At 52.9% G+C, this 27790-nt stretch overlaps 1 protein-coding gene across 3 annotated transcripts in view; it reads left to right on the forward strand.

Annotated features, from left to right (window-relative positions):
• Window positions 1-27790, forward strand: part of COL18A1 (collagen type XVIII alpha 1 chain) — a 65142-nt gene that overhangs the window by 15426 nt on the left and 21926 nt on the right. The window contains exon 1 of one of the 3 annotated variants that reach the window (XM_062579330.1): window positions 19093-19983. The exons of 1 other annotated variant lie outside the window; for it this stretch is intronic. In XM_062579330.1, coding sequence (XP_062435314.1) covers window positions 19380-19983 — 604 coding nt within the window. In that variant the 5' untranslated portion in view covers window positions 19093-19379. Of the gene's footprint in view, window positions 1-19092; window positions 19984-20312; window positions 20881-27790 lie in introns of those variants that run through there. One more of the 3 variants, XM_062579331.1, reaches the window with a different exon arrangement.

The raw sequence follows: 27790 nt of genomic DNA on the forward strand, positions 1-27790 counted from the left end.
AGGACACAGTCAGGTTGGGACTTTTTCTCTGGTGGCCTCAGTGCCAGCCCATGTGCCCTCTCTGGAGTACCCGTATGTGGCCATGGGAAGCTGCTGCCCCCACAGAACTTAGAAAGGAGGCTCCTCCACTGAACACTTCCCCAGGGCTTCGGGATCTGAGCTGGGGCAGATGTTAGCAGCCAGCTCTGAAATGCCACAGTTGCTTCCCACTTTTCTTCCTTGGACTCAGCCTAAAGAGTTAATGAAAATGTTCGAGAGGGGCCCATCAGCCTCTAGTCCTCAAAGGCAGCACTGGAGGTAATAATCTTCTTTCAGCTCTCTTTCTTTTCCACTGCTAATTGTAGAGTTGACATTGTCCGCTTTCATGAAAGAGTCTTTTGTCAGGCTGGGTTGCTGGGCAAACCGTGGGCTTGCCAGTAGGTTGCAAGGCCTGAATTTCTCTTTTGCACATCCTTTTCCTGAAGCAGGTAGTTTATATGGCTTTTTTAGCAGCAGAAATGTCCCCCCCCCATCTCAGATCTTTTGCAGACTACAAACAACTTTCTTTTACTGAATATCACCATCAGTGCCTGAGGCCCAATTTTTGTCCCAGTCCTACCTACCTAGAAAACCAAAAGAAAGGTAAGGCAGTCTAGAGGCCAATCCATAAATACTGTATTTATTCCCTAGTGGGTGTGCTAGCAACAGGGATTAATGCTGCAGTGTAGGAAGGGTGTTTGCTGGGTCTTGCTCCATCACACAGTGATGGTTCATTGACCGAATGCCTGCTGTTTTGCACAGGTGAGCTTGATGCTTGTCCTCAGTTTATCCCAGGAAGCCCAGGAAGCCTGGGCAGGGTCAAGGCAGGGTTCTGCAGAGGCCATCTTGAGCAGACGTATCCAGGAGCTTGCACAGCCATGCTATGTGTGCCTGCTTAGATGCCCTGGAGTACTGCAGGCTTCTCTCATGGTGGGGGGTTTGCTCTGCTCCAGGTGGCAGGGAAATTTGGGAGACTCTCGAAAAGTTATTGGTGGTAAAACGGGCTCCTGAATGTTTTGGCCAGCCTTCCTCTACCCACACTCAGCAGGAGCTGGTCGCTAAACATGCCTGCCTCCATCAAAACCAAGTTTAGGTCAGATAGTACACAGCTCCTGCACGGCCTGGGAAGCACTCCAGCACGTGGGAGGAGATGCTTTGCCAGCCTGTGAAGACGGGAGCAAAGTCTACTTGCTCTGCTAAGTCATGCCAGCTTAGACAAGACCCTGCTGGGACTTTGTGGGGAGTCGATGTCACTGTAAATCTGACTCTCACCGTGCCAAGACAAATACAACCATGCAGTAGAAACAAACCTCTTAATACATTCCCTGCATCCTAATGTTCCCACTGCTCTGGCAGTTTGATACGGTTGTGTGGCTGCGTTAACAGTTAGTGTGCAATGGCTGCTGTTAACAACCTGTATCCCTCTTGCATTGGGGTGTTGCTAATGTGGCGTATCTTGATGAAACACAGTTCTACTAATACCAGTAAAAATTACACCAGCCCCTAGTGTTTCAAGATAACAGCTCTGCATTTATTAGGTTATGGAAAAATGACTCCATTTTGCTGGTTAATCTATTTTTGCTGTTTAATCTCTGATGACCCTGCTGTGCTTATGAGTTTTCCTGACTTTGCTTTATAGACCCAAGGAGATTTAGCGTCATGCCTGTGAGGGCTGGAGGCTTCTCCTTGAGGAACATGTTCAGAGATGCACTCAGTACCGGCCATAGCCAGCAAAAACAGCACCTTGAGGAGGAGGTCCTGTGTTTTGGTGCCTGAGCAGTAGATCTGTGGCCTTGTGGAGTGGCAGGTGGAGGTCAGCTGGATACCACAGGGTATTTCCAATCACACAGGAGTCCCTGTGTGCAGACCCAGGAGTCTGAGCACCCTGTGTGCATGGTGTAGGTGGAATCAGATGATCAGCAAAGCTCGGAGGGCCACCTGGCTCACCAAACATAGACATCTCCTTCAGGGTGAACCAAGTGGCTCTTCAGGTTCTGATAACTGTAGTTATAGACTTGTTGAGGGCAGAAGTCAGTGCAACCACCCAGAGCATATGGAAACACCTGCATTGAGGTGCCTATCACCCAGAGCTGAATCCCACCTGGAGCCAAATCCCACCTTTCTTTGGGAATAAAAAACTGTATTGGTGGTAGGGAAGCATGTTAGCTCTTGTGCTGGCCCTGTTGGTCTCTCCTAGCAATTTGCAGCCCCTCAGGAAGCCATGCTTTTGGTCAGGGTGAGATGCCACACTTTTCTGCTTGGGACACCTGCAAGGCTGATGGATGGGGTCCTTTGTGGCAACAGTATTTGTTTTAAGGCAGCTCTGAGCATATGGCTGAATTTTGCTGATTGATCTGAGGGCTTGGGATTTCCCAGTGGACCCTGGTGGATGTTTCTTTGTGGGCTTCCTGCACGAGGTTCTGGGGTGGCATCAGGAAAGGGCCTGATCCTGCAGCCACTGCAGGAGGGATGTGTCTGGAGCAGCAGTGCGCTCAGGCCGTTCCTCGCCTTGCAGCACCTCGCCCTTGGCACGATTTCAGCCATCGGCCATGGCGGGCACCTCATGCAGCTCCATCTCCGGGCTGTTTTGGTGCTGAGTCATTTCTAAATGCTCCTAAGAACCTCTCCCATTTTCTTTCCTCCAAAATATTTCCAGTATCAACCTGGGAGAGCAGAAGCGTTGTGTGCTTTGCAGCACAGCCTGCTAGCCAGTGTGGATGCCCTCACTCCCTTTGTGCAACCAGCTCCCGTGACTCTGAGGAGCAGCTGCGTGCTGATAACATTGTCCCATTTTAGTCTTTTAAGTACTTCCTTTGCTTTCCCTGCAGACCCTTCCGGACTTTATCCTGCTTTCCTTCTCTCACCTCCTTTTCGGAGATGACAGCATGCACGAGCTGGTCCCTTTTGTCCATTCTTTGCTTTTTCCTTTTGCCGTTTGGGTGCTGATATCCCAGAAAGTCCCTCCCCCCCCCACCCCACTCCAGGGGGGGAGGTTGGGGCCCCCATTGCGTGCATGGTGCCAGCTTGGTCTGGTCCCGGCTGAGCAAATGGGCCACTCCACAGAGCTAGGGGGAAGAAAACAGTCACAGTAAGCAGCAGCCCAGCTGTCTCTTAGTTGACCGGCTTGCACGCATCCATAGCTACGGGGCAGGGAAAAATGAACCGGCAGGCATAGCACTTGAATGTCAGAGCCTCATGCTGTATCCTTGCTTTTGTTGCTGCAGGGATCAGCCTGGATGCCGGTCCCGTTCCAGGCAGCTGCTGGGTTGTCAAGGTGCTGCGGGCTATGCAAGCTCTGCAGGGGGAGAGGGAAGTTTTGCTGCCCGAAGTGTGTAATTTGGTCACTGGAGCTGGAGGTGAAACGAGCTGGAGCTGCCAGAGCCTCCCCGCCCCTCTCCCCCCCCCCCCCCCCCCCGCCGTCTTCCGAGCAGCAGCGTTGCATTAAGTGACTCCCTCTGGCCAAAAGCATTTTAAAAATCTGCTTTCGGGCTTCCAGTGCTTCCCACTCGCTTTTCCCGTTGCGTGAGGCCAGGCCTGAGCTCCAGTTCCTGCGCTCTCCCATTGCATGAAGATGAACCCAAAATTGACCTGTAGCACCACGTTTCCCTGCCAGTTCCCGGGAGAAGGGTCTGGGTGCCAGCTTAATCCCAGCTTAGCCTTGGCAAGTTTGCTTTTTTTTTTCCTCCTCCCCCCCCCAAAAAAAATTTCCGTCCGTTCAGCATCCTGCGAGCAGTCCGCCACGGGTGCGTGGCGCTGCTCCTTTCGGCGGCGGGAGGGAGGTTCGACGGGGGACCCGCGTGCGTTAGAAGCGCTGAGGTCGGCGCTTCTGCGGCTGCCGGCTTTCCGTGCCGCCGGAGCGCTGCGCTGCGCTGCAAGCGGCCACATGTTTTAATTAGAGCAGGGCTGCAGAAGCTGCTGGCAGGGCTCCAGGGCCAGCAAAATGCATATTGTTCCCCGCAAAGTCTCAACGGGCTCAAACTTGCATGGAGCCCCATAGCCAACACCTCCTGCTTGCTTGGATTTTATTTGTGCCTTTATTTAACTCAGCGTCTTCCCCTTCTCGCCAGGGAATGCTAATTCGGCTGCCGAGGGGCGCTGTGCCTGGTCCCGGCAGCGCGGATTAGCTACGCTCCGAATTGCGACATGCTCTGGAGCTGGAGTCTGTGAACGTGGGCCAGCGTGGCAGCGCCTGGGGGAAGTGTCGGGGCAGGAGGCTTTTCAAAACCTCTTGTGTTTTATTGACCGCATCATGAAAGCAGCCTCGGAGGGGACTTACGGCTCATGGTATTTTTGCTATTTGCCATTTGCAACGCCCGTCGATCTTTTTTTTTTTTTTTTTTTTTTTTTTTTTGGCTCGAGTGGCCTGGGCACGCTTGAGCGTCTCAACTGCTGTCCTGCCGCCGGACCGGAACTGAACTGCAGCACAGGGCTTCAATCCTGCCCCAGCTGCATGCAAGCAAGCGGCGAGGGGCAGCATGGCCCCATGCAAGTGAGTTGGACTGGCGGGCAGCCTGGAGTTTTCAAGCTGCATAGTTGCCTGCCAGACACTGTCTGCAGTGGCTCTGCTCTGGGCTGCCTGATTGCTGGGGCTAGGGACAGTTTATTGGGGTTTAAGGAGCCTTGTGGAGCAGATTGACAATGATTCCAAGGAGAAGATGTTGCCACGCTCATTTATGGTGCTCTTCTCCTGGGCGCTGATAGTGTTTGTGGAATTGGTGTTGCTGCAGGAGGAGTTGACTTCCAAAGCTCTTGTCTGGAGGAAATGTATGTGAATTTATCAGCATAAAACACAGTGCAAAAATCTCTGAATAGCTAGTTGTATTGCTAGTCCCACGCACTCAGAGTCTGCTCTCTAGGCCATTGAATTCATCCTCTGCCTTGCTGAATATGCAGGATCTGAACACGCTGAAGCGAGGTGGTATTGCAATACAGGGCAGCAATGCAAAGACCAGGTCTGAGCTGATGCTAGCAATAAGCTGGACTCTGTATGGATTGGGAAGTTTTTTAGACCATTAATCACTGCTATCCCATGTGGGTATAAACGCTGCAGGTCTGCTAAGAAGGGTTTGTCCTGCTCCGTGCTGGTGGGGAAGGAGGAACTAGGCATGAAGCAGGAGGAAAATGGGATGTTGCATCCTTAAAATGAGCGAGTGCTGCATGCAGCAGGAGGACAGCCTGGCCTCCGGGTACCCCACGAGCATTTGAGCTTTTAAGATAGGAGAGAGGCTTGTGGCTTTGTACAACTTTGCATTTCTCTTCACTTTCCTGCCAGGCTGAGCAAGGATGCATCATGTAAACTTGAACAATTTGGGAGGCAGCAGTTGAATTTTTTATTCATTTATTTATTTACTTACTTATTTTTTTACATTGCAGCTGTCCACTTTTTCTGACAGTGGAGGAGAGCTGGAGCCTTCAGGCATCAGGGTGGAAAATGGATCCTGCCCCTTTTTAGCAGGGCTGCAAGCTTATCGCTTGCTTTCCGCTCCTTTGGTCGTTTTTGGGTTTCCTGCCCTCCTGCTCAGAGCTGCCAGGAGTAAAAACCAAGGCTGTTGTGGCCTTTTATAGCCTCTGCCACTGATCCCTCCTCCCAAATAGCTACATTCTGAGTTTGCTTGGCCTGGCTGCCTGTGCTCAAGTGGGTCCTGGCTTTAGCCTTTGCCAGCTACGTTTTTGCTTCCCTCCTCCCCCAGCGAACGCGCATCCAACCCAGTGCCCTGATTGCAGCGTGGGGAAGCTCCAAAGCAAATTCTCCTTGCCTGGAGAGAGGGGAGCATCGCTGTACCCGTGGCTCCTGAGTTGCCCGGCTCCAAGGGTGCAGGGGGGCTGCGCTGGCACAAGGACATCGGGGGGGGGGGCAACCTCAGCTGCAGGAGAAGAAAAAAAGAAAAGGAAGCGCCTGCATGCCGCAACGCTCACCGGTGTCCCCAAGCAAGCAGCCCATCCCAACGGAAGCGCAGATTGAACCTCAAACCTGCCTCTTCGGAGCAAACCCAGCCCACACGGCTTCGCTTGGAGGGGATGGATGAAGGGCTCTTCCCAAGTGAAGCACCCCAGTGGTCCCTTGGCCTTTGCAGTCCCCCCCCCCCCCGCCGCCCAGCTCCTTTGAACCTCGTGGGATGTGAATTGTGCTGGTGTCAGAGGGCTGGCTGCAGTGAAATCCCCTTGGTTGAAGGGTGGGAATACCAGTGTATTTCAGCTGGGGGATAATTACCAGTTGTCAGCAAGACAATAGCCACATTGTAGGGCAGGAATGAATCGAAAGGGCTCCGTCTTGGGCGTAATGTTACTTTTTCTATTTATGTTGCCATAGTCTTTGCTGAGAAATGGCCTTATTCTCTTTAATCCTTCGCCTCAGACATGCCTGCGGGTTTTTTCTTTTCTTTTTTTTTTTTTTAACCCTTTTTGCTCTGAAAGCTGGTTTGCCTCGACAGTGCCCTTGGCCGAGGGGTATCCACAGGGCCAGGTGCCATCTGGCTCTGACGGGGTGCTACGCTGCGTGGCTCCGTCCCTGTTTTGAGAGTTTGACTCTCAGTCTAGTAGGATGTGAAGAATACAGGCTTTGGTCGACATCAAATTGTGATCAAATTAATTTCTGTGCATTTGCCTGTTTTTTTTGTTTGTTTGTTTGTTTTTGTTTTTTTTTAACTCGGGGACGTGTGCAGCAGCATAGTTTTAAGGGCCGTATGATGCTTTTCCCAGTCAAGTGGCCCATCACATGGGTTGCTATTGAAGGCATTAAATAATATTGGCCCCGCAGCCACCTCCCAGAGGCACCAGCGGTCACTGGCTTGCTGCTTTGAACCACCTTTGGAGCCAGCCAGTTTTTCATCCCCCTTGTAATCCCTTGCAAGCTCCCCGGTTTGACTGTGGGGGCTGGTGCCGAGAGCCTCGCCAAGGTCCAAGGCGAAGTGGCGTGACCTTGCGCTCGGCAGGCAGCCCCGGCATGGGACACGCTGCCAAAAAGGAGGACGTCAGAGCCCGGCTCTTTCACGCAGAGCAAACTTCTAAAAGAGCAGGCAAGAGATGCCAAAGTTAGTGCTACAGACCAAGTATTGTCTGAAGGGTGCAAAGAGGTGGCAGGACAACAAATTGGACAAGGAATCTTATTGTGAACAACGTGGTCACGGATTTTATGAGGCTCCAAGATAAACAAAGTCCCCTGCGCTGCCGGAGGTCAGAGCTGATAAAACAGAGTACAGCTGAATCATTGGAACGTTAGATCTGAAGGCTTAAAAAAATAAATGAAAACACAAATATCCTCCTTTTTCTTCCCATTGCCATAGTGAAACGGTGTTTCTCACCACCTGCTCTGTCAGCCGGATGCGTGAGGCTTGCAGGCCCCGCTCCATACCAGCGAGCTGCAGTTCTGTGAACCGTCATGCTTGGTTTTGGCACTGTTAAGAAGATGAGGGCGCAGAGGGCTCGGCTGGGGCGGTGGCCTTTACCAAGTGCAGGTCTTTCTGGAAGCAAGGGGGGAAAAAAGCAATTTAAGTATACCTACAAGTTTAATCACAGTTTTGGCTGGGTTTAAGAGCAAGGGGTGAGATTTGGCTGGTAGCGAGTTGCAATGTGCCAGGAGAACTAGTCCCTGGGGGACTGTGAATAGGTGCCTGGGGATAGTAGTAGCCTGTTGACGTTCTCCACCTGGTCTCCATCGCTCTTGCCCAGCTGTGGGGCTGCCAAATGCCTTGCGGATGGTGATGGGAACTGATACCCCCCGCCCTGGCTCAGATAAACTGGCCATGCCCCCAAAGCCCTGGGCGGAGGTCGGCTGCCGGCATTCCTGGCTGCGGGAGCCCCTCGGTGCTGAATGCTGGAGCCGGGGGCCACGTCAGGGAAGGAATGCCTGGAACGCGATTAAAATTCGGGGGCTTCCCAGGAGGTCAGCGTCGCTGCGGAGGCTTGCAGCCCTGATGGGGCTGGCAGCAGGAGCAGGGTCCTGGAGAGGGGCAGAGGCAGGATGCTTCGTGCCCACTGCCTGCTTGCTCTGCTGCCCAGCTTTGTCGGGAAGGGGAGAGCAATGTTCAGCACTGCTGCACCACGTTGTCACCTGCCCACGTCAGACAGCAGCAGGGGAAAAACCCGGCAACACAGCGCTGTCAGCAAACCAGCAGTTAACACCAGCAAAGACGGGGAGATGCAGGCACCTGGCTCAGAACAGCTCCCCGGCGCGTGGGAACCTGGCTCCCCAGTGGAGCCAGGGGCCAGTGGCTGCGCGGTGATTTATGAGCATGCCGGGCTGCCTGCGAGGGGGTCGCATTCCTTCCTTCGCCTCCCAGCGCCTTATCTCTGAGCCGCCGCTTGGCCCCGGGAGCGGGGGGGGGGGAGAAGGGGGCTGAAAGAAAGCAGAGCTGTAACAGGCAGGTTTATCCCTGAGGAAGGTTTCGGCACTGCCTGCACCTCTCTACGCTGCTCCCTGGGAACTTGTCTCCCTCCTGTTTTTTTAGCCTCACTGGGGAAAGAGGGGAGCAAGCTTGTTTTTTTGCACAGCCAGAGCTTGCCATGCCTGCTGCCATAGTCCATGTTATTTCCCGTGAGGGCAGCACATTAAAAATCCCCCTGCAGCAAATATTCTAATGTCGGCCGGTGTCCCTGGCAAGAGCAGTGGGCTGGGATTGGAGTGCGCAAGGTGCCACGCACGCTCAAAGGCTGCAAGGGTGCTATGTTCACCCTGGGCTGCATGGTGCTGCAGCCCCAAAGCAAACGATAACGTGATTTCCACTGTATTTGGGAGCGGGAGGAGAGTGTGGGTGTCTGGCAGAGTCTTGGCAGGGCTGGGCAGGCACTCAGGGCTCTTTCCTGGGCGCCTCGGGGCTGCTCGCCCATTTTGGACGAGGCGTTCATTATCCTCTGGCTTATTTGCTCCCTTTCCCAGACGGTCGTGACATTTTAACAGTTTATCTTATCGAGCAATTTGCTGGGAGGATGTTTCCGTCTTGCAGTGAGTAAACATTGAGGAACGCTGGCGGTCTTGGACATCTTGTGGTTGGGGCCGCTAACGACCTGGAGGCAGGTCCAAGCAGAAGCACCCTCAGAGAGCCAGCACTCGCTGAGCCCCATGTTTGTGCCAATGGGGGCACAGACTAGCCCTAGTGATGCTGTTGCTCCCATTGACATGGAGGCTCTGGGTGCAGCAATGTCCTGTTCCCCCATGTACCACATTTCTCAGCGTTTGCTGAGTGTCTGCGTGTGTTCATCTTGCATCGACTCTGACGTCAAAGGAAGCAATGTCCTACACTTATTTAAGGGAAGATTAAAAGATGGTTTGACAGTGAATTGCTCTGGGTTTATTCCCCCCCACCTCCACCCCCACCTCGTGCGAAGTTAAGGTTGACTTTCTGGACGATGTGGGTTCATGCTTCTTCAAATTAGACATGGCACAGGCAAGTATTGCCAGGACCAGTTCTTCCTCCTGCACCTGGGAAGTTGGGAAAAATCTGCCTCTCCCACAGTGCCTCCTACAGGAGCAGCTGAGTACAGAGTGCGCTGCATGAGGAACGTGTGCTTTCTTCGTCCCTCACATTAGTAGCTCGACATCACCTTCTGCCAATCGTGTGATTTTGCCTGCTCGGCCCAATCTTTTTGCCAGCGGGGGCCAACTGCAAGCCTCCGGCAGCTGGGTTCCTGCGGTCTGTCCCTGGGCTGCCTCCATGTGCGAGGTCACTGGCTCGGGATGTGGCAATATCCTCGGGGTCTCTTCTATGTACGTCTTGATGAGTGTCTTTTAACTGTTGTTTGTACTTTTAGATGAGGAACAGATTAAAATCCCAAACACTGATAGGATTTAAGGATACCATCTGCTCCTGACAGTGCTGAGCATTTCTGCTCGGGTAAATAAGTGCTCTCTGCCTTCAGCATTTCTGCTTTGCCTTGCTGTGCTGGTGTCAAGGCTTTTCTTGTTCCCAGCAGCAATTATGGAAGGGGAGGTGTACAGATGGGGCATAGCTGCATGCTTTTATTTCTAAGCAGCACTTTGCAGCTCCCAAATTCCTCAGGATTTTGGCATTGCTCATACAATTCAGCCTCTCTAGGGCTGAACCAGTATTGAACTTTAGCAGGAGGAAATACAGGCTCCTTCAGGCTCCCAATGATACTGGCCAGAGCCACCTTTGGATGCCCTCTATCCAGGCCCTCACTGCTGTAGCTGATCCCTTATTGGCTCCAGGGCAACATCGCTGTGTGCTGGCAGGGGGGCTGGAATTGCTCAGGTCAGCTCTGCCTGTCTGCAGGAGGCTGGGGGACATGGTGGAGGGGACAGGCAGCTGGGTCCAGGCCACAGCCCCCTGTCCTGTTCCTCTGGAGCTGCCAGCGAAGAGCAGAGTCTGCAGGGCAGGTCCCTGAATCTGGATAGGCCCCACGCCACCCTTTTTGATTGCAACAGTGCTGTCATCACCTGCTGATATTAACTGTGCAAGTCTTCTGCAAGAAATAAAGGAGCCTGGTGTAAAGCGACAGCAGGTTTTGCAGAGGGCATAAGGCTCCAACGTGTTTGCAGAGGTGAACCTTTGCCTACTGGGGCTGAGCTGTGCAGGCAGTATGCAGCACCATGTGCAGGGCTAGGGGAGGCCCCAGTGGAGCCTGGCATCTCGAACATAACTGCATGTCTGTGGACATCTCTGCAACCAGGTGCAAGCCCTCACCATCAAACCCTTTTACTGCTGCAAAAAGGAAGATTTGTTAGGGGTGCATGAGTGGAAGGATCTGGGCTAAAATGAGCTTTGCGCATGCACAGGGGAGAGAGGAGAGTGTGTGTAGCAGGAATTAACTTCTCTTCAGCCAGGAGCAAGCTCAGATGTCCTCCCTGCTGTCCTGGTGAGTCCTACAAAGCTGGGCAGCTGCAGGAACCATCTTGCAATAGTGTGTGTGCATGTGGATGTTGCCTTGGCCATTCAGAAGGGGTTAGGGACATTTTTAGCATTAGCTGAAAGCAAAAGGAAATTTCCAGCCTTCTTGGCTGTTGAGCTAATCTAGGGCAGAGGAAGTCTGTGCCAGACTAGAAAACAAAAGAGTTGGTAAAAATAGCCTGGCAATGGTTTGTGTGTGTTAGTTGAAACCCCTGGTTGTTAAGGTGGTCCCTGGGGCTTGATGCTTTGATTCTCATCTGTGCCAGGGCATGAGCTGAGTGTGGAAGCTGCAAGATCCCTCTCTTCCCAGTTTCAGCTCCGTGTGGTTTGAATGCCCCTTTCTCAGCACACATGTGCTTTTCCCCTCTTTTGCTCTGTCTTTCAATAGTAGGCTCCACTGTTGGTGCTAAAAACCCTTTCTATAGCTGCATGTCATGTATTTAACACTTCTCCCCCGGGTTATCCTGCATCTGTAGTCTGCACAACGACACCTAGCCACCCAGTGGCTCTTGCTGGGCTTGCAGAGACCTTCTCTTGGAATCTGGGGAGGGGGAGGAAGGAAGCTGCAGTGATAAGGGGATCGGATTGCCCTGCCAGCATTGTGTCCAGGCTTGCCCATCTAAAAATCATTACTGGTCCCTGCTAGCAGTGAGGCCCCTCAGTGGTAGTTGTGCTTGTGGTCTGCCAATCCGGGGAGAGGTTATGTTCCACAGATTGCCTCTGTGCTGCTGAAGGAGAGTTTGCCTCTCCCTTGCTAGAGGTGTCCATGGAAGTGCACGAATGGGGTGCTGCGATCTGGCTGGGGCAGGTGTGTCTGGGAGGAGAGGTGGCCTCTATCTTCCTCCAAGAGTCTCCTAAGAGAGAGCTCTCTCTAGGCAGTGAGGTTCTTACCTATCTGTAGGGTCTTAGTAGCTTTGTCTTTAATCTTTGAGGAAGGATAGAATGATGGAGGTGGTGTCCTTGCCTTTCTAGAGCAGCCTTGAAGTGAACTAATACTATCAGCAAAAACCACTGCCAGCCATAGCTTCCTCCTCTGGCCCCATTCTCATTAGCAGCTTTATTGGGAAGCTCCCTGGTTTTAGAGCATTCTTAACCCACTCCCTCATCCGAATGTAGCCCCTGCTTCACTGGGCATCTTCCTCCTTCCTCCCTTCCTTGGGCTTGCTTTGAGTCCCTGGGAAGTTGGGTCTAGATGGGAGAGAACCCTGATGTAACCAGGGTCAAAACCCATCCCAGAGTCGTTTCCCCTTCACACTCCCAGTTAGGCCACACTAGCTGAAGGGTCTAGTTCATAGGTGAAGGTTTGAGATCTGCAAAAGAGCTCTTGGGATTCCCATCCTCCTTCCTTGTTGCCTAGTGTAAAGCAATGCTGAATGCTTGTGTGCCAAGTGGCTGTGCAGTGACAAATCCTGGTGTGTGTGGGGGAAATGGGAAGCACATCTTTAAAATTCATGTATCTCTCTAAGGGAGTGTATTAAAAGAAGGCTATAAATATTGCAAAGTTAAGAGCTTTGGAATTTGGACATGTTAGGTACTGGTGTGCAGGGACTGGACTTCCCTGGGGCCCAATCTCGGCAGCACTGCATTACAGAGGCAGAACTTAATGGACCTTGGCTTTGCAAACCCTGTTCCTGATGGCGCTGTGACTGCACACAAAAAGAGGTATTGGTTAAAGGAGGTGCAGAGCCCTTGTGCTCATCTCTTCCAGGCATTTCCATCCATCCGCTGCATGTGCTTTGACTGAGTCTGCAGCTCCCTCTGCTGTCTATGCCTCCTCCTGGCCTTCACACTACTGCTGCGGTGCCACTTTCCAAATTGCCGTCCTCCTTCCTAGCTGCCTAGAGTAGAGCGGTGCTGGATGCTCCTGTGCCAAGTGGCTCTGCAGGCCACAGCTTGTTGTTGGCTCCTGTCCTCTCCAGAATCACCATCGTCACCGGCCCTGCGTGGGATCAGGCCTGGGCGCCGCACATCGGTCTCTCCCTGGGTGCTCGCCTTCCCGTGTGGCTCCAGCCACAAGAGGGCACCCGCAGGCCTGGCAAAGCCATCACTCTCCCCAGCTGGTTGGCACAGGGCCTTGTCTGCTGGCTTGTGCCCTTACCCAGAGCTTGCAAAGCTCTGGGTTGTGCTCGCCAACTCTCTTGAGCACCCAGGGCTTCACGTGCTGGCTGCCACCATCCAGGGTGGAAGTGGAACCTCCAAAATTGACCCACTGGGATGATGCTAGCCAGTTTGCCTCCTGAAACAATCCACCTTCCCCATGTCTCCAGAGAGCCTCAGCCTGCAAGAAAGGATTTGCTGAGCTCATCTCATCCCCTCTATCCCAGGCCAGACTGCAGCGTTGTGCAGAGCCACTCTCCCATTCCATCCCCAGATGCCCTGTCCCAAGTGCCAAGAGCTCTCCCTGGTGCGAGTTTGAAACACATCAAGCCATGGGAGAGATGGACAAACCCCAGGTCCTGTGGAGCACTGGCAGAGTCAAAACCAAATATTTTTTTGACTAGGCTTGTCCTTGGCTGCAAACACAAGGTCCTCCTAATGCACTGGGGCACACACGGCTGGGTCAGTTGAAACCCACTCACTCAGCTCTGCCCGGACGTTCCACTTTAAAAGCAGTTATTCTTTAACTATTGATAGGAAGCTGCTGTTTTGAAACCAGTGGAATGAGCTTTTTTCTTTGCTTTTTGGCTTTTCCTTCCTTTGAAGGATGAAGGATTCCCCCTCCCCCCTCATTTCCAAATATAGAGGCTGAGCTTGGGGGCAGAATGCAGGCTCCTGGTGCAGGAGTGGAACCATTTGTGGACACCAGGGCATGGCAGGAGACTGGCTTTGAGGGTCTGAGAGGGCTTGGAATAACCCACTGCCTGGGAGCCGGGGACGTTGGCCATATCACTGGACTTCTCACCACCACTTTCCTAAGCTGCATCTCAAGGTTTCCTCATTCCTCACCTACCTCGGTGTTCAAGGCTGCCAGTCCATCTTGACCCTGGAGAGAAGTTGGTGGGGGGGGGGGAGGGGGCAAGCTGTTCACCATTTGCTGTGCAAAGAGGGGACGTTCACCCTTTGTGCCAACTCTTGATGCTGAAGTCACAGGACATGTCGCTCATGTAGGGTGGAGGGAGAAGGAGTTGGGGTTTACCTCGGGCTCTTCTCCCTCTGGGCCACAGCCCGACTTTGTCCGTCCTTCTTGGTGAGCTCACAGAGATTTGAGCTCAGCATCCAGATGTGGCTTTGCTGCCCATCCGGCACCCGTTGGAGGAGGTATGCGCTGCTGGGCGCTTACAAATGCTGTTCCTGCAGAGTGCGGCAGGCTTTTACAGCCCACAGGGGCTGGGAAAAGACTAAATCCAAGGATAGCAGATCTAGTTAATCCCCCTTATCCGGGGCAGGGTTAGGGGATGGCTGACCCTCTCACTGGGCTAAGCCAGCTGCCACGGCTGATGCTGGGAAGCAGTGGGAAGATGGAGACTGACTTTTCAGGAGGGATTTGAGAGCAGATCAAGAGTCTAGTTTGACTTGTAACAATGCATGAGGGTTGGAGGAACTTTCAGGAGCATCCCCTTGAAAATGCAGAGTACCTTTCTAGAGCCTTGAACTGGGAGGAGGCTAAAACCAGGGGGTTCCCTTGTGGCAGTGGCATGCTAGGTGCAGCAGTGCCATGGGGCGCTGGGACCTTCTCCAGCCCCTTGGCTTCTGTGGCTTGTTTGGCACCCCTTTTTCTGAGCTCTTTGAATCCCGTTTGTGCAACAGTCCTGAGATGAATTAAAGAGAAAGAAAAGAAAGAGAGAAATGCCAGGAGATACAAAGAAGATAACAGCACGTGTCCTGAGGACGGTTTTAAGCCTGGTGCACAGTGCTGGCACGCTGTCTTCTGGAGCAGTTTATCATGCTGTGCAAGGAATGCTGCCTGTCTTGCCTCCTTAAGGGAAATGCTTTTCCTTTGGAGCGTAGCATGCCTCCACATTTTGCCGCACCTGGACTTCTCGCCCTCGGCAGCGGGCTCTGTTGCAACCCCTCTTGCAAGTGAGCCTAAAACCAGTGCAACTCAGGAGCACATGCCACAGGAGCAGCAGTGGGGCACCTCACAGATACCCAAGTAGCAGCTTCTTAGCCCCCGGCGCTGCAGTCCCACCACTACCCTTGCAGTGTGCAGTGAAAGGAAGCTCATTGCCTTAATGAGGGCTGGTGGCGATGGGCCCGGCGCTGGCAGCACCCCTCCTGCATGCTTCCTGCTCCCTTCCGCTTCAGCTCCTGGCTCCTGCGCATGATGAGTTGCCTAATCCAAGCAAAAGGGAGATAGTGCTTTTTTGAAATATATTTTTATTTTTAAATTTTATTTTCTAAATTTTTGAAAGCTTTAAAATTTAAAAATATTTTTAATTTTCTAGTATTTTTCTGTTTTCCATTTTTCCACTTTTCATTTTTCCATTTTTCTTCTCTTTTCTTCATTTTCTTCTTTCTTCTTTTATTTTTAAATTTTTTAATTTGTTCATTTTTTCATTAAAAAGATACATATTTTTATATATCGTGTCACTGTAGTGTTTTCATGTGCTCGGTGTGCCCCCCCCCACCCCCGGCACCCCAGCCAAGCCTCCTGCCAGGGGAAGTAAGGAGGCTTGCTGAGGCAGGTGGCCCTCCCTCTTTTGGGAACAGGCCAAGTAGTGGAGGCGGCCAGCCCAGGACCACACTCTGCGTCTCTCAGCTGGCCCACCACCAGGGTGGGTATGGCATCGCCCGCTATGGGGGCTCCGTAGCCATCTCTTTTCTCCACTGGCCTGCCTTCAGTGAGGTGTGAGCAGAGCAGTGGTAAGCCTCTTGGCCGTGCTGAGCTGCAGTCTCCCTGGCCTCCGCATGGCCCGTCAGGGTATGGGAGGTCAACCCGTCCTTGCCACAGCCCCCGACATGGCTTGGTGCCCCTGGGGGCTGTGTTTGAGAGCTTGGCCCATCAACCCCTTGCTGTTTGCCGTGCCTTGCTTTTTCCAAGGCTCTCTTCCAGCAACAGCTGGAGATCTCCTTCAGCTTGCATGACGGGGCTCTGCAAAACCACCCAGCTGTGCATGTTTGGAGCAGCAGCCGCCGCAGGTCGCCCTGACTCACCACCGCGAGGAATCAATTTGGGCTCTGTCCAGGGAACAAGCTTCACTGTCCATCCATCTGGATGGCTCAGGAAGAAGCCTGTCAAACTGTCCTCATGATCCTGTGCTGCCTCCCCAGCCTCCTGCCCAGGCCATTCGCTGGGATGGCCAGTGGCAGCCTGTGTTTGGTCAGTGCCAGATCAAACTTGGTTTCTGTACAAAGCTCTGTTTGCCAAGTTCCTCTAGAGCAGGATTTGCGATACCACCCAGCTCCTTTGGCCCATGTGCTTGACCACAGCTTGCTTGGGAGTGAGGGGGGAACTGCTCATTTTTCAGGACTTTCGCAGAGTGAAGGGATTTTTTTCAGTATTTCCTCCCTCCCCCTTTTCATCACCTAATAGATCAAGTGCAAGGAGAAACCATCAAGAATGTCCCTTAAGCAGCTGGGAAGCACCTTGAGATCCTAGTTTTCCCTCTTTGGTGGGGAGAAGGCAGCATGGCCTGTTGCTGAAGGGTTACTTGGTGGCGCCGGCAGGGATGGGGTTACCGGGAAGCGGCACACGGCCGGAGGAGCAGCCCAGCACCTGGGGTGGAGCGGCTTTGGAAAGCAGAGCAGGGTGCACCGGGGACCTGTCCCAACACGAGGAGGCAGATCAACGAGACAACACACAGCAGCCGGGTCTGCTGAGCTTCCGCCTTCATGGTCGGGGCAGCCGGCCTGGCAGACAGTCCAAAAAGAAACCCCCTGAGTCGTCCACAAGCAAATTCCTCCATGCCATTGCTTCACTTTGGAGCTACTTTTAAGGCTGCAGGGTGATTTTTTTCCCCTTCAGGGTGTCAGAAATGAAGCTTCAGGCCTTGGACTTTCTCAGCCCTTGTGCAGTGCTCTGGAAGGGCCAGGCAGCACAGACGGAAACTTCTCTATAAAGCCAAAAATGCATCCCATATTAGATTAGTTGGAGGCAGGTTCATGGTTGGGGGAGATCTGTTCCACAAGATGCCATTGTAATAGCATCAGTTTTGGGGCAAAGGGACTGACACAGCATCATTGCCACGTTGATCGGCATTTTAATCAAAATGCTTACCCATATCACACTTTAAAAAAATAGTGTGGAAAACACTGTCTGTAGCTAAAAGCTTTTTAAATCATTGCTTTCACTCTTTTCCTGAGTCTTTCTTGACTGTAGTTTAAAATGATAGCGAGCTTCACTGCACTTTTAACTCTGTTTTGTTTCTGTTTATTCTTTAATGTTAGAGAAGAAGAAGAGTAAAATTCATTCCTGCAATATGCTGGCAATGGCAATGTGGAGTAGGGAATCTACCTGAGACCTGGCTTTCTCGGCCATGCAGGTTGTGGGCTGGGGGGATCCTGAGATTGCAGCCTGCCCTGCGATCCCCCATTTCCAGAGTACACCTCTAGTCTCTTCGTGTGCTGTTTGGGGAGCACCTGAGCTGTGGGGTGAATGGTCTGGGCAGGGAAGCTGCAGCTGAAGCCACTGCCAAGGTTATCCAGGCAAGTGACTTGGCCGGGATGCTGCAGATGGACTGGCTGAGGCCACAGCGTGCTTTACTGGAGTGTGGCCCTGAGTGTCTCTGCAACAAAGAAGAGTGCTGGGGACGACAGCGAAAAATCTAAAGGGTGGAGAAATGGACCTTATAACTGGGTTTTTGGCTATTTTTAACTGTGCGTGAAGAGCAAAGGGACTCCTGGCATGTGCCAGTTGGCTAATTGTGGGAACAAGTCAGAAGAGCTTGTAGCCTTCCTTATTAAATTGATGTCTTCCCTCTTTTTTTTTTTTTTTTCCTTTTTTTGAAGAGGGCTCCTGTGTTGGTGCTGTGGCATTTTAAGAGAGCTCTGAGTCCAGTGTCTGTGCTGTGGCATTTTAAGAGGGCTCTGAGCAGACAAATCCCCATGCTCGGTACAGGAGGGACGTTCTGCTTGGCCAGATCTGTCCCCCAGAGAGGATCCCTGGTGCTGGGGGAGCACTGAGACACTGCATGTCCCCAGGGCAGCTCAGCTCTGCATTGCAGCCCCGGGGCTGGCAGCTCTGCAAGCAGAGCAGCTTGCTTGGTGCCTTTCCTCTCAGTGGGAAAAAGCCAATACCAAGCTGCTCGGTAGAAGTTTTTCTAGCTGGTGTCAGTTAAATGCAGTGGTCTTGGAGTGCTAAAGGGTAAAATGCTCAGAAGTCTTGGCTTCCAAAGCTAGCTGGTGCATGATGTGAGCCAGGGAGGCTTACCTATGCTTCCCCCACAAGCTCCTGAGTCACTTGATAGCATCTAGGGATTCTGGATGTGTGACGGAACCAGGAAAGCATCTCAAAAGCTCTCAAGACTTGCTGTGCTTCTGGACAATGGAAATCTTGGAAGTGTTTTCTGGGATTTTTCTCATTTAATCCCACTTTGAAATTATCGCCCATGCAGGTTAGCTCAGAGTTTAGAGGCAGTGCTGCCTGTAGTGATACCAGCAGACCAGGGCTCTGCCCAGCAGGCTTCTCCCAGCAGTCATGCTGGAGCCACAACAACCTGGCACAACCTTTATGAAGAAGAGTGTCCAAGCTGAACGCTGACCTACTGTCCCGGCTGCTGGCGGCCAGGCAAGGAGGTTGCGCCGGAGCCCTGGTGTGCTGACAGCATCCCTATTACTGCAGCCAGGTCTCCCGAGAAAATCCCAAGGCACAAGATTTTGGAGGAGAAGCCAGAGTGCTGGCTGCTGGAGGGCTTCCTGGCGGGGCTCCTCCTGGAGCGAGGATGTCAAATGAGGACAGGGTCCGGCGGGGAGTGCGGACGGCCACAGCTGGAAGCTTCTCCGTTATCTGGGAAGCTGGGCCTGACCATGGAGAAAGGCAATGCCGGCTAGTGCGGGGAACAGCCGTGCTCGCAGCAGCCTTGGTTTCTGCAGGCCGCCCCGAGCTGGGCAATGTGATGGAAACCATGTCCACAAGCAGCACATGACCATGTGTGTGCATGAGATGGCTTTTCAGCATCAGTCATTTAGCTAAAGCTGCGAGGGGTTTAAAAGGGGGTCTCCAGGACATTCTGGGTAGGAAGGAGTTAAAAGCTGGAAGCAGAAGCAGGCTGATGCAGAGCAGGGTGCACTAGAGGAGGCTAGTGCACCAGCTGGGAGATGGCTCCAGGCAGGAGTTCAGGTGGGTCCGGGTCCTGAGATCCTGCGTTGCCCTGGTGGGATGTGCCTGCTGCCAGGGGTGTTGAAGGAGGGAGGCCGGCAGTTGGGAGAGGAGGGCTTGACTCAGCCAGCCCAGCAGAGCCACTCCTCCTGGCTGCTCCTGTTTGAAGGATTGTGCACCAAGAGCTGGAGCGGAGAGACCGATGTGAGCACTCCGGGCGTCCGTCTGGGGTAAAACTTCTGGCTTGCCCTTCCTTTTTTTTCCCTTCTCCCCTCCGTTTTTCCTTCCAAAGCAACGAGGCTTGTTTTTCTCTCCTCTGAATGGCTCCAGTTCCGTGCTGCCTGGGCTTTTTGCTCTTTCTGGCTTGCTGCTGCTTCTCTGAAGCACAGCTCCTGAACTGGTTTTGGGGTGGCTCAAAAGTCACAGGAACTTCTGTAGCCCCTGAAGGGAGAACCACTGCATCTGAGCTGGCGACGGAGCCGCTCTCCTCTTCAGCAGCTCCCCAGCCAAGTGCGTCCCCATGGATGGCAGCACAGGACGACGAGGGGTCGGGGGATGTCACCAGCCTGCAGGACTGGGAGCCAGATCCCAGCACAGCAGCGTTCACGGGCAACAAGAGCATTGCCAGCACAGAGGTCCCACAGGCAGCTGAAGGCACCCACAGTGGGTTTGAGCAAGGTGATGAGAATGTCACGGGGATGCCGGAGAGCACGGCGCAACTGCCGACAAGCATCGCTTCAATGGCCACTTCTCCCAGCGGCACGGCACCCAACAGCAGCCAGGATGTGATCAGCAGCACCACTGAAGGCCCCCACCTCCTGACACCAGCAGGACCCAAGCTGGTGCTCCCTGAGCCAACAGAGCTGCTTGGCGAACGCAAGGGGACTTGGGTGTCCTTGCAGAGGCCAATGGCACCCCGTCCAGGTAGTGCTCCTTTCGCTTTCTCACCAGGTGATGGTATCCATGAGCAGGTGGCACTTCCACAGGAGCTCTTCTCAGGAGAGGGCTTGGGAAGCCTTGCCAGCCCCAAAGCACAGCTGGCCCACGTAGTGCCTTCCTGGGCCCGAGATGGAGCATCGGCTATGCCACGTGCTGCAGACCGCCTGGAGCTGTCCCCTCGCGCCAGCACGCGAGCCAGGCGACCCTCTGCAGGCTTTGGGCTGCCACGTGCTGTTCCAAGTGCCACCCCACCAGGGGACCGGAGCCTGAAACGTAGCAGCAGCAGTCAACTATTGCAAGGCACTGGAAGACCTGCTGGCCGCTGGGGGCTTGCGCTAGCTGGTGTGAACGGGAGCCGGAGTCATTCTGCTCCTAACATGAATGCAACTAATGATGTGGACTTTCCTTCTGCCAATAACTCTGATCCTCTTAGGTTTGATTTACTAACCTCCACTCTGCGACTTTATAGTAGTAACAGCACAGGGTTTGCTTTCTTCTTTCCTGGACTGACACCAGAGGCTGGTCGTTGCCTGCCCTTTCCAGCCCACCTGCCCTATTGCACCACCTTGGGCATCAAACATTTCAGATTGCCAAATTATCTCAACCACGGCAGCGAGGCGGAAATTCAGGCTGCTTTGCATGAGTGGGAGGGGTTGCTTAAATCCCGGTGTCACCGCTACTTGGAGTGGTTCCTCTGCTTGCTCCTGGTCCCTGGGTGTAATGCTTTTGTCCCCATAACCCCCCCGCCATGCCAGGGCTTCTGTGAGGCCGTGAGAGACCTGTGCTGGATGCACTTGGCCACTGGGCACCTGCCTCTCCCGTGTGACTCTCTCCCTGCAGAGGATGAAGGGTATTCTTGTGTCTTTATTAATGTTTCTGCAGGTAATGTGGCTGGGGAATCTCTTTTTGTGTGTGTCTCCCCCTCCCTAAACCTCATCAGGTAAGGTACGCAATGTTTTTAGGGTGTTTTGAAGTATGTATCTGTTAGGTGCTCTTTCTTCTTTTGGAGCCTACCCCTTTCTCAGGGCTCTGCTCTCCTGGGTATGGGTCAGAGCTTATGGCATGGTGGATACCTGTCGATCAGACAGCTGTGCCCCCAGGCAGACTTGGCTTCAGTGTCTTGCCAGCAACTAAGAGCTGGGAGATGCTTTAGCTACTCACATCGCTCTCTTTCCATCCAACCTCAACTCTTCCATGCAGCTACTGCTGCCGGTTTTTGGCTCCCTCCCCAGTACTGAGCATCCCTGTCCTGTCCTTGGACTGTTGCAGCTCTCGTGAAATTCATTGGTCCGGCTAAGAGGCAACATCCCTGTGGCCATTATGAGATGCCCTTTGAGTATATATGGCAGGGTTGTGTTCATGCCTGTATCCAGGGGCAGTTTGCAGACACTCTTGCCTGTTACAGTGCTGTTCCTAACTGTGACCTGACCTTTCAGCTGTCTGGGGGCCCAAGGAGCAGGACAGCAGTGGTTTGCAGTATTCTGAGTCTCCTGTCCCCCTGGGAGCAGGATGTTTGCAGAACTGAGCTTAATTTGCTCTGGTGAACTCCTCTATGGGCATGAGGCTGGGGACAGCTCCTGCCTACCTGCAGCTGAGCTCAGGGGTCTGTTTCCTTGCTCTGGGAAGTGCCGGGCTCTTTCCTGTACCCACCTGTCTGGATCAGCATTTAGGGCTGACAGTCTGACTGCAGAGCAGCCATGGCAGCAGGGATGCTTCAAGGTGACCTTCAGTGAGTGCTGAAGGAAGTGCCTGGGTGTTGCTCCCCTGTGGGCTGGGGTGGGGGCTGTGACCTTGCATGCACATGCGTGTGCTTGCTCCTCTCTTCCCAAGTTGCTCAAACACCTTTGCCTTGGGATTAATGATTTACATGCAGCTAATGTTTGACCCCCTCTATTTGGAAGGCGGGAGAGGCAGTTTGTGTCCAACTTTCATTCTTGGGTGGTTTTGACCCTTGGATCACTCAGACAAACTAAAATGCCCCCCTTCAAAAGGGAGAGATAAAGCGAAAGGCAGACTGCAGATGTTCTTTAGAGCAATAGAAATGTATGTCTAGGTGTCAGAGCAGAAATGAAGTTTGTGAAGAAAGCGGGAGAATGTGCTGGGGAAAAAGGGCAGGAAAGACATTAGGGTGGTAGGTAGTACCTTCATTTTCCACCAAACGTGTCATTCTTCATTCTCCCAGGACTTCTGTGTTAACACCCACAACACTGACTCCTGGCTGGCATTGCGCGTGGTAGTTCAGTTCGGAGTGGTACATGACTGGACCAGCTGTTGCGTTCAGGGAGGCCTGGAATCTTCTTATTTAACGTTACATGCTCTAATGGATTTAGAGCATCTCTCTTGAAAGTTTAGGGGGAGGCATCTTGCTGTGCCCGACCTCACTCTGCCACCCTCCCTGTGCTTTTCTCCCTCCCAACATCCTAGCATCGACATGCTGGAATAAGCTTCTGAATGAGGCTGTGTTCCCACAGCAGACCCCAGCCCCCCCTTGGTACAATCCTGGGGCTTTCAAGCCAGAAATGGCCTTGAGGCTGTCTTGAAAGACACCCACTGCCTTCAGAGAGGTGATTAGAAGGGACCAGCAGACAAGGGATGCACACATGGAGGGAGGATGACTCCCCCAGGCTCTGACCCCTCTACCCTCAGTGTTAAAGCAGTACTGTTCACCAGGGTGATGTGAGGGGGGGTCACCAAAATGCTCGCCTTGAGTTCCCAGACGTTTAGCAACAAAGAAGCCAAGTGGCCTGTTGAGGCTTGGCGGCTCTCAGCTGTCTGGAGGAAATGGGGCTGGGCGGTGGATGTAGGGGTGGTAGTGCACTCACTACGTGGTGCTGGGGTATTCAAGGTGCGATGCTGGACCAGAGTGGCTTGGGTTGAGAGGTACTACTCCTGCTTGTGTACATCCCTCTGCAATCCCAGTGGGAGCTAATGTGCTTGAGGGGAAGACAGGAAGGATGTGGAGCAGCAGGACAGGTCAGCAGATCTCTGGGGCCTGGTCAAGGTGCTGCATTCTCTGTGTCCAGCAAGTCAGTGCCTTTCAAGGGCTGGTGGCTCAGAGCCAGGGACTGTCACTGGGGAGGTTTTGCTGAAGGCTGAATACTCAGTTCCCAGGTTCCTCTAGAGAAATACCGGTGATCTGCTTTAGCCAAAGGCCAAGGGATGCAGCGTGGAGTGCCTTATCCTGACACGTGAACCAGGCATCTTGGCTAGAGACATCCTCACAGTGAAGCAGCTGCTGCATGTCTTGCAAATGTCCCTGCTGCCAAAGGGCTTTACCTTCTCTTGAGTGCCAGCTCTGCAGTCACCCCGCTGCCATGGCCCAGCTCCTTCTTGTGTTGCAACACTGCTGGAAGGGACCATGTTAGCTCCACCAAAAAGCACTGCAGCATCCAGCAGCCCCTTAGGTTTGCACTGGCTGTGACAAGGTCCAGCACAGAAAGCCCTTAAGGTGTTTTCTTGTTGTCTGGGGCAGATGCTGGCGATTTGACACAGGGACAAGGGGGACTGATGTGGGTGGGATTTTTGGGCAGTGTTGCTTTCTGTGAGGCTCTGGGTGCTGTTCAGAAAAGGCAAGAAGGGAGTGCTATGGCCTGAAGGGCTCTGAAAAAGGGCTGGGAGTGGATTTTCTCCCATGCACAGCCAGGAGTTTCAGCAAGTCAGGAACTTGCAACAAGTCAGCCCTTGGATAATGGCACCAGCTCATGGGCAAAATAGCTGCGCTGTATCTCATTTCTTGCTGGTATTTGTTCTTGTAACACTTCCAGCTGCTAGAGGCGAGAGTATAATATCATATTGTAGTCAACAGTACTGGAAAATCTCGCATTTGGGTCTGGATGAGGATTTCTCACTGGCAGAGGGCCCATCCCCACCCTCCCATGGCAGGCGCACCCAGGCGTGCATCCCGGTGCACTGGCACAGCCCCAGCATGCTCGGCAGCAGGCCACTCAGAGGCGTCTTGTCAGCATGAGGCTGTAGCATCCTTTCCCCACCACGGGACAGGGCCCAGAGGTGTCCCTGCATGGTGCAGGGACTTGCTCTGTGCTGTAGAGCCCTTTCCCACAGGCTCTGGGACCCCTCACTCAGCAGCAAGGGTGGCAGAGCACCCAAGGAGGCTGTGGGGGACAGGCAAGGGGGATGGGACCAGGCAGTTGAGCAGGGATACCCTGGTCTTTGACAGCTGTGTGGAGGGGAAAGCCAAAGCATGTGGGGCAATGAAACACTCATTATGGAGCCCAGGGCAGCTCTGAGCTATGGTGTCATGAAGTGATAGAGACAGTGGTCCTCCACTGATCTTCCCAGCGCTGCTTTAGGAGGTTAGTTGTTCTCCCTACCTCTCCTTCTGGAAAGAGCCCAGTGATTTGATTTGAGAGAGCTCAGGCCCTTGTGAAGCAGCAGCTTGCAAACCCACGTGTTCCTCTCCCACCATACTTGGGCTGGCTAGGGGTCATGCAGGTCAGCCGCCTGCCCTCTAAATGTGCACATTTAGAGAGCTTTGACTCTGCTGCATGCAGAAATCTCCTGCCAGTGCAGCTTTTCAGCAAACTGGGTTGGGACCCTTATGCGTCCGAGGCTTGGTACTTGCTAGGAGCCCCTCTGTTTTCAGGAGGACATCCATTTAAAGGGATGTCCCATTATTGCCTGCTCCCCAGGCTCCATCCAGCTTTTCATCCCTGGCTGTGGATTTGTTTGCATGTTGTGCATGGGAAAGACACAGCCCTGTTTTCTTTGAGAAGCCTCCTTGTATCGTTGCCCAGCTCCAACTCCAAGCCAGGGAACAAGTGGTGCATTTGGAGAGGCAGGGGGATCCCTGAGCCAGTTAAAACACTAAAGAAAACATGATTGAAAATTGCATTGCTAACAAAAGCCTCTTTCAGCCTTCCCCACCGAGCCTCAAAGGCAGAGGATAGGTTGTCCAGATGCAGAAGTCACAGCGATAGCTCTTACACCCATCTGAGCCTGCACAGACCCCTGGGAGGAAGCTCTGATTTCCTCTTAACTTAAAGCTATTCTGAATTTGGCTTCCTCCAACCCAAGATAAACTTATCCCGGCATCCCCACAGCCTGTCATAGGGTTAGCTTGGCTGGCGTTCCCTTCTGCATGCCTCAGGGAGAGCTGATGTTTTTGGGACAGTGCAGAGCTCATTGAGACTGTGGAGTTTCTGAGTGGCGGCAGCTTCTGTGACACTTACGTGCATGTTGTGTTTAAAGGATAGAGGCTTCGGGGAAGCACTGGGGTCCTTCCCCCTGGAGTGGGATGGAGATACTCCTCTAGGGAAGCAGGATGGTATGAGAGGGAGTGAGTGGGTGCAAGATGAGGATGGAGTTTTCCTTGCACCTGGATGCTCAGTTTTGGGGTACCAAATTTGGAGCAAATCATTGATAAGCTCTGGGGGGATTTAGGATAGTGGGATGGATGCGGAACAGTTTCAAAACAGTGAGCTAAAGAGGAGAGGATTGGAGGAACTGAACCTTTTATTTTCTGGAAAGGAAACCTCCACCCCCACCACTAATCCATAATCCACAGTATTTCTAGCATCCCTCCCACCTCATCATGGGGCCAGCCCCAGCCTTGTTGACTCAGCAGCTGTGGGAGGGTGATGATGTGCTGTGTGTGCTGGGTGGGCACCAGCCAGTTGTGCAGGTACCTCCAGGCGTTGGAAGAGGCACCAACGCTTTTGTTTCCTCCCACCATCCCAAAAGACATGTTTTCCTTCTGGGCTGGGCAGGGTTGGGATGATTTCTTCTTAAATTTTAAGAGCTCCAGAGGAAAATACCTGAATCTAGAGTAGATGTAGGTTCCTGGCCTCCTATACCACTGCCTAACTGGTTCTCAATGGGCTCAGCACATCTCCACTCTGAAATCCCCCTCACTTATGCTAAAGAGAAGGGAAGATGTGTGTGGGGGGGGGGGAGGGGCATTGAATTCTTTCAGCTCTTCCCAGAGGCTCCTCATGTTCCCCACTTGGGACAAGGAGGCTGAAATTTATACCAAACTTCCCAAGTGGTGGGTGAATTAGGTCCAAGTCCTGACCTATCTCCAGTTTCTGGATTCAGATACCCCCAGATGAACTGCTCCTTTTTAGGAGGAGGAGTGACCCCAGGAAGAAAGTCAGCTTTAAGCCTGAAGCTGGGACCATGCTGATGACAGGGCAGCATGTGTGCAGGATGACTTGTTGGATTTCCGTGCTCCTGGGAAATCTGGAGTTAAAAAGCACTAGAGTAGAACAACCCAGTTGGCATCAGCCCGAGAGGTTGACATAGGAAAGGAAGAATCCAGCACCCGTTGTGTAGGCGATGAGGACGTGTATGTTGCCAAAACAACAGGAGTTTACATACAGAGGGCTGACTTGCATGGCCAGATGTTCAGCTGCGCCTGGTAGGAGAGACCGTTCTGACCAGAAATCCCCAAAGTGCCTTGAGAAAAAGAGTCACAAAAGGAGCTGGTCTTAAAATTGAGATCATCTGGGAAGCTGACTAGGCAGACACGGGGAGCATCAATCTGAGATGCTTTCCCAGGCAGTGCAATGGAAGGCTTGCTAGTGGGAAGGCTGTGATTTATTTCCAGCAAGGGTGACCCTGCAAGCTTTTCTGCAGCTGCACAGCCTGGAGCCTCCCACAGGGACAGGATCACATAGGGGTCACAGTGACCTCAGGGCGGGCATGGGCATGTGTATAACATGCTTCCTCATGGCTCTGCAAGTGGGAGTGGGGGACCTAGTTGCCCCCTAGCGCTTGGTGATGCCTCTGGGGCTGGACCAGAGTTAGGGCCATGCATGTTCTCTTGCTCCATGGGCCCTCATGGACATGTGCAAATTCTGCTCTTGGGGAGTGCCCCTCAAGATTAAGGGTGACCTGTGACTAGGGTGATGCTGGTGGAAAGCCATCTTTCTTGCCAACTGCTAGGCAGTGCTGGGGGAGAAGGTGAAGGGAGAGCCAAGTCCTGATGTTTGGCCTGCCTTGAGTTTGTTTTTAGCCCCTGGCTGACAGGAAGTTAGCCTCCATGGTTTTTAATTGTATCCTCATGAATCAGCCATGCTGGGGTTCCAGGAAACTCATGCCAAAAAAATACAGCAGTAGGCCATACAGCTATTTGCCGGAGCATGGGAAGATGCCAATTCCCTCCCCTGTCCCCCAGGATCATCTCAGTCCTGATTCTTCCATTATGATGCACAGGCTCTCCCAAGGCATCGTGTTCCCCAGATTCACTCCCAGCCTGACTGCACCTATGTGCTGCTTGTGTCACTTCTGAATTGGCATGGGCCACAGCACCAGACCATGCAGAGCCAGGATTATCTAGCAGGATCTGAAAGGGCTATAGTTTGGCTACAGCCCTTGAGTATCCTCCTTTCCCACACGTAAAAATTCCCCTTGCTCCTTGGGGAAAATCTCTGCCTGCCATTAACTAGCTTTGGAGACTAGCCAGTGGTGCAGCTCAGATGAGCCGATGAGCCCTAGGGAGGTAGAGCAGAGGAAATTACTGAAAAGCATCATGCAGACAGCGCAGAGTCAAAGCTGTCCAGGGAATGAGGCTGAAATTTGGAGTAGATTTAGCTGCAAGGGGGAAAATATCAAAATGTTTCTGTAGGGATGATAAGCATTGGTGTCATGTCAGAGCTGCCTCCCCCCCCCCCAAAAAAAAGATGGTATTCAATTGATTTGAAAGGTTTGAAAGAGTGTGAAAAATGAAATGAGCAATTGATTGAATTAAATGTTTTCTTTGGCCATGGAGTTTTTGGGTTCAGCAGCTGATAAGTAAAACGGAGTCCATCAGGACATCACATCCCTGGTCTTG

The sequence above is a fragment of the Rhea pennata genome, chromosome 6 (assembly GCF_028389875.1).
Source record: "Rhea pennata isolate bPtePen1 chromosome 6, bPtePen1.pri, whole genome shotgun sequence".
NCBI classification, from domain to species: domain Eukaryota; kingdom Metazoa; phylum Chordata; class Aves; order Rheiformes; family Rheidae; genus Rhea; species Rhea pennata.